At 36.1% G+C, this 6,653-nt stretch overlaps 1 protein-coding gene across 1 annotated transcript in view; it reads right to left on the bottom strand.

The window, feature by feature from the left end:
• Positions 1–209: 209 nt before the first annotated feature.
• Positions 210–6,653, bottom strand: part of LOC145263662 (uncharacterized) — a 44,548-nt gene continuing 38,104 nt past the window's right edge. The window contains exon 2 of the mRNA XM_080120535.1: positions 210–712. Coding sequence (XP_079976661.1) covers positions 618–712 — 95 coding nt within the window. The 3' untranslated portion in view covers positions 210–617. The remainder of the gene's footprint in view (positions 713–6,653) is intronic.

Genomic DNA, 6,653 nt, shown 5'->3' with positions numbered 1-6,653 from the left:
AAAAGAATATGAAATGTTCGGAGCAAAATTACAAGAGACTACACGATAAAACCAAGGAGGCCTCTAGAGTGCTGTTAAAATAATCCTACTTGTCGCTCCCACCATACACGGGCTCCCTCCATCCGGTTGTTGGGAGAAGGGATAGCCGGAACCGGCTCTGCTAAAACCTAATTAATATTTGTCTCCATAAAAACAACAAAAACTTGAACGTGTTTGTTTCCGATTAAATGCATCCATTTTTATTTTTAGTACAAAAAATGCTGAAAAGCATCTTTTAGAGTTGAAAATAAAACTTTACAAATAATAAAAAATGATGAAGTAAAATACGACAAAAACGATAAGTTAACAATTTTACATCTCCGGATAACTTCGGATTATTTCGGATATTTCCGTAGAGCTCTGTGAAACTCCGTGAAGTTCTGTCAGTATTTTTCTCCATCTCTGAATTATATTTTTTTTTCAAAATATTTTACATAGAAATAATTTAAATAGTTAATTTTTTAATGTTGAAAATTTTTTCGAAAAAAAAAATCAAACTTATTTTTTTTCTTATTATTTATCTTTGCGATTGTGCTTTTTTTCCCCCAGATATTTTTGTCCTTTTTAGACGACGCGCTTCAATTATTGGGAGGGTTTGGTAAGAGACCAAGGAAAGGCCTTCGTCTCACGCCAAGACTTTCCCATTTAACCCAGGACAGACGTGCCGTGAGATCTGCAAAAAAGAAAAAAGAAATTGTTTAGCACTCAACAGTAAAAATAAAAATTTAGAAATAAAAATAAAATAAATTTTTAAACAGTGAGGTTGTTTGCATGCCAACCGAGAAGGCTAACATGCTTACCAGTCGGTTTGCCTCAAACCCCACATCGGTCCCAGCAAACCACTCCCTCCCTGACTTTCCTTTGCGGACAGACGCCACACTAGACGATCTGAAAATCACCCCATCTCAGGTGCATGGTATCATAAAAAACGTAGACACCTCGAAAGCATGTGGACCTGATCTAATCCCGACTGTACTATTAAAAAAATACTTCGTTAAGGTTGTTCAAGTCCTCTCCAAACTTTATAACAAATGCCTTAACGAATCTTGCTTTCCTAGCTGCTAGAAAACTGCTTCTGTGTCATCGGTTTTCAAGAATTCTGGCGAAAGAACTGACCCATTAAATTATCGCCCCATTAGCCTTCTCCCCAAAATATTTGAGCCCATAATTAAGCGCTATTCCATCACCTTACAGCTGCTAAACTTCTGACCGAGCATCAATATGGATTTAAGCAAGCCCGTTCCACAGCTGATATCCTAATTGTAATCTCTGAACGTATATATCGTTCACTGGACAAAGCAGGGGAAAGTAGAGTGGTAGCCCTCGATATATCTAAGGCTTTTGACAGGGTATGGCATGATGGTCATCTAAGCAAAATAGATCATATGGTATCACTGAAAGAATACAAAACGTAATTAAATCCTTCCTAAGCAAGAGAAGAATCAAGGTTGTCCTCGATTGTCGTACATCTAAACCATATGATATAAATGCGGGTGTATCTCAAGGGTCTATACTGAGACCTTTACTATTTCTAATATTCATAAATGCCCTCCCTGATAAAATTGTCTCTGAGATGGGTATATTTGCTAATGACACCATTCTCTATAACAGGCACGAGAGGAAAACTAATGGACACATATCTAAGGAAATGGCAGAAACACTAGATGAAGACATCCAATCTGTAATGGAATGGAAACATAAATGGATGGTCACATTCAATGCTACCAAGACTAAGCTTGTGTTCTTCAATAATTACAAGAAACCTTCTCTACCACTGCCAATGGCCAAAAACACATTACCTGAAATTAAACTCCACAGCCTAATGTTTACAGAACCGGAATAGATACATTTAGAGCATTGTCAAGGCTGCTGCAAAGAAGGTGGGCTCTCTCTACCGTGCTAGAAAACTACTTACGCCTCAAAGTATCCTGTATCTCAATAAGGCCATCATTCGCCCATGTATGGAGTACTGTTGTCACATTTGGGCTGGTGCATCTGCTATTAGTCTCCTGGACAGGGTTCAAAAGAGAGTCACCAACCTTATAGGTCCTGAACTGTCATCTAGGCTTCAGCCTTTGTCCCATCGACGAAATGTTGCACCCCTCTGCCTGTTCTACAAGTACTTTAATGGTGAATGCTCTGACGAACTACAAGTACTTGTAGCCCCTCGGCGTAAATACCCTCGACAAACCCGACAAGCAGCTAAATCTCACCCCTTCACAGTAGAGATCCCTAAGTGTAAGAAAGCCTTCTAATCCAATAGTTTTTTCTCCAGAACTACTAGACTTTGGAACTCCCTTCCAGGATTCTGCTTTCCCAAATGTACTGACATGCAGAAGTTCAAGTGTAATGTGAACAGACATTTTGCTTCTCATCTCCCTTCATAATACCCCTGCAACTTATGTCCCCGATAGTAGCTCTCTACTTCAAAGTGGCGCGGTGCCTTTTTTGAGATGAAAATTAAATTAAAAAAAGAATTATAATAACAACAGATGTATGTCTATATATTATTTATTTATTTATTTATTTATTTATTTATCCGACGCTGCCGTCAGTATCTTCTGCTAATACACATTATATTAATACACGTCATTACATTGTGAAACACGTTATTATATAACTGTGAAACACGTCATTGTATTATGTGAAACACGTCATTGTATTATGTGAAACATGTCATTGTATTATGTGAAACGTCATTGTATTATGTGAAACACGTCATTGTATTATGTGAAACACATCATTATATTATGTGAAACACGTCATTGTATTATGTGAAACATATTGTTTTATGTGAAACACGTCATTGTATTATGTGAAATACGTCATTGTATTATGTGAAACACGTCATTGTATCATGTGAAAACCGTCATTGTATCTTTTTTTTTTTTTTTTTTTTTTTTTACAAAGGCATCACCACATTATCAAGGCCCAGAGGCCACTCAAGGATAAGGGTTAAAGAGTGTACAGTAGAAGTTGATCAATATAGTAATCATTAGTAATGAAAATTTGGTAAATTTAATAACTTATATGGAACGGCTCATCAAGAACTTATTTACCTTAGACTTGAACACAACCATATTGTAGTCAGCCGGAAAGCAGGAAAACGGAAGACAATTCCACAGGCGTGCAGTTCTAAGAAAGAAGCTTTGTTCATGGAATCTATGTTTAGGTTTAGGCACAGATAAAGAGTGGGGGAAATTATTGATAGTGTTTACAGCTAGACGAGTGTTTCTTGTGAAAGTTTGGCGAGGGGGGACCATAGATTGAAGCTCAGTTGAACACTTTCCATGAAAATAACGATACATCAGAGACAAACTCGCAACATCTCTTCTGTGAGATAGAGGTTGTAAGGAGGAGAAAAGGACATCTCCTACGAGGCTACGAAGTCTATTTTGAACTCTATCAAGGCAGGACAAGTCCTTTCTAGCAGCTCCTGCCCAGATGTGGCAACAGTATTCCATCCTTGGACGTACCTGGCTCTTATATAGATAGAGAATAGCATCAGCAGTGAGATATCTACTGGATCGATAGAAAGATCCCACCATTTTTCCAGCGGCCTTGGCAACAGATTTGATATACGTGTTCCATTTAAGATCAGGAGTAATGGTCAAGCCCAGAAGCTTGTCAAAACTTGAGGCCTCCTGAAGACGAGAGCCATTCATTTCAATTGATGACAAATGTGGATTAAAATGTTGATGATGTAAAGAGAGAAGCTTGGTTTTAGATGCATTAAAAGTAACCAGCCACTCCTTTCCCCATTGTACTACATGCTCAAGATCAGAGGAGAGAGAATTGGAGAGTACTTGCTCGTTTACTGTCTTAGATGTGGTACCATAAATGGTAGTGTCGTCAGCATAAATGTCTACAAATGATGTAAGGATATGATTTGGAAGATCATTAATGTAGATCAGGAAAAGAGTTGGGCCCAGGATGGATCCCTGAGGGACACCGGCATTAATACTGTGAGCTTCTGATTTTTGAAACATGTCATTGTATTATGTGAAACATATTGTTTATGTGAAACATGCCATTGTATTATGTGAAACACGTCATTGTACATTGTATTATGTGAAATATGTCATTGTATTATGTGAAACACGTCATTGTATTATGTGAAACACGTCATTGTATTATGTGAAACACGTCATTGTATTATGTGAAACCTATTGTATTATGTGAAACACGTCATTGTATAACAAAAGACCAAGGAACCATAAACTTATGAGGTCGCTGGAATGCTGTGAACTACACTTTGAAATATTTATTTGCATAAAATATTAAAAAATTACAAAGTGAACATATTAGGCACAAGGTCAATCAAAAGTGTGTGATTAATCGGTATCGTTGGTCATCCTTGATCACAAATACTTAAAATTATCTATCATACTTTTATCTAGAATTATCTCAGTCACCTTCGGGGGTTATCCCACATAAGTTAAACCCAATTTTGAAAAAGTTTTATTGAATCATAAATATATACAGATACTACACTTTAATCATCACTAAAATGTTAGATCTTAACCAAAATGCCAAAGAACTCTAAAAGTGACGAGGCTGCTGAATGACAGTAAGACAAGAGAGAGGAATGAGTTGGGCGAAAGATAAAGAGAGAGTTACAGAGAAAGATGGTAAAAGAAGGAGAGGGAAAGAAAGGTACAGAAACGGCTGGAGAAAGAGTGGGAGAAAGAAATGTTAAAATTATGACGTTACATACATTATTTCATTTCTATTTAATTTATATGCTTCCGAGCAAGGCCGAGTAGCTCTGCTAGTTAGATTATGTGAAAAGCATATCATTATCTTTTATGGAAAGGATAATTAATGAAATTCAAGATTCTTTCTGCAATCCGACTAATGGTATCAAATTTGTGAATGTTCCTCATTTTTTTGTCTTGTTTTATTTATTTATTTTTTTTTACGGTCGTTTAATCATATGCAGATACATTTTAGTGATCGTCTGATGATCATAACGTTTAATTCTGAGTGAACTTCACATTCATCGGATCATAACCTCTCTCAGATATTTATCTTAAAGATAATGCCTCCGAAACAGCCCTGAAACTTTTCCTGAACCGTAGATCTTGGCAGCCGAAGTCAGGATCGTGGCAAGAGTTCTAGACACTTTTGCGCACCGTATGAAGAGGGGGGTATCATTGACAAGGAACGTAAATTTCGTTAACGATTTCATGTCAACCTGTGCAAACTAGAAAAAAAAAAAATTATTAACGTTCACCGAAATGGCTCGATCCACAGAAAAAAATGTTTTTATTTGTTTAATTGGCATATATAAAAAAGAGAAGGGTTGGGTGTGGGTAGTGTTGGACTTAAAATGTCGGATGTGGTCTTTGTTTACTTAACAACTTCCCCATCACGAAAGCCGACATAGCCGAGGGGGCCATCGCGCATGCGCTTAAATTACACAAGCACTTGGAGATGCAATGGGGCGAACCGTTATTGAAGCCAAGCCGAGATGGATTTGCCAGCGGGGTAATATAGCGGTTACGAAACGATTTTGAAAATACTAGTTTAGTAGCATTCGTAACTACCATAAGGAGTTATAGTGAATATAAGTTATAGTGAATACACACCCACACGCACGCACGCACGCACGCACGCACGCACGCACGCACACACACACACACACACACACACACACACACACACACACACACACACACACACACACACACACACACACACACACACACACACAGAGGGAATTATCCGAATCTAACGAAATTGCCAGTAATTTAGTTATTAATAAATAAATTTTAATGAAAAGTATTTCTTTATAATAAAGAAAGATTTTTTGTGTCATTAGTTTACCTTTCTGTTTTCATATTAAGAACAAAAACAAAGTCTTATTCTACCCATAGTAAAAATTTTGTGACAATCTTAAAATTCTGAAAGTGCAAATGAAAACCATTTTAAGGTAGCTAACAAAACTCGCAAGACTTAATTTTTTATTTCAATTTTTTTTTTTAATTTCCCAATTTTTAGTATCATTTTTTTTTCATTCGTGTCATCTCTTTATAAAGGTGATCACTTTTGACTATGGATCAATTCGAATGAATTATGTTCTGATCAGTTTCACATCTACCAGAAAAAAACCAATCATACAGCGTTTCAGTTTCACATCTACCAGAAAAAACCAATCATACAGCGGCACCATTTAAAAATCAGGTTGATATGAAATGATATGAAATGATATGAAATGATATCAAATGATATCAAATGATATGAAATGATATGTTCACCAACAACTGATACAAAAGTAAAAACAAATTTCATTCACAAATCGTAATTTTCTTTGAGGAGGGATGTTTCAAAATATTGATAATAAAAACGATATTAGAATTAAAAAGAAAATGGAAATTTGCATATATAATGCTGCATTGTGGCAGCCTCAAACTCAAACATATGTCACAATGCTTCAAGCAAACTACAATATGCTCTTTTTTGTAGTTTTTTTGTTTTTTTTTTGTTTTTCTTTTGATTTTTGTTGTTCGTTTGTTGCGATATGCAACACATTTTCATAATACTTAATTTAGTTATTTATACATCGAAAATTACTATTTTTGTGCATTAAACTGTTTACACAATTAATGTTC

Source organism: Euprymna scolopes, chromosome 39 (assembly GCF_053919585.1).
Source record: "Euprymna scolopes isolate OS-2025 chromosome 39, ASM5391958v1, whole genome shotgun sequence".
In the NCBI taxonomy this organism is placed as follows: Eukaryota; Metazoa; Mollusca; class Cephalopoda; order Sepiida; family Sepiolidae; genus Euprymna; species Euprymna scolopes.
This window is presented reverse-complemented; position numbering and strand designations above follow the sequence as displayed.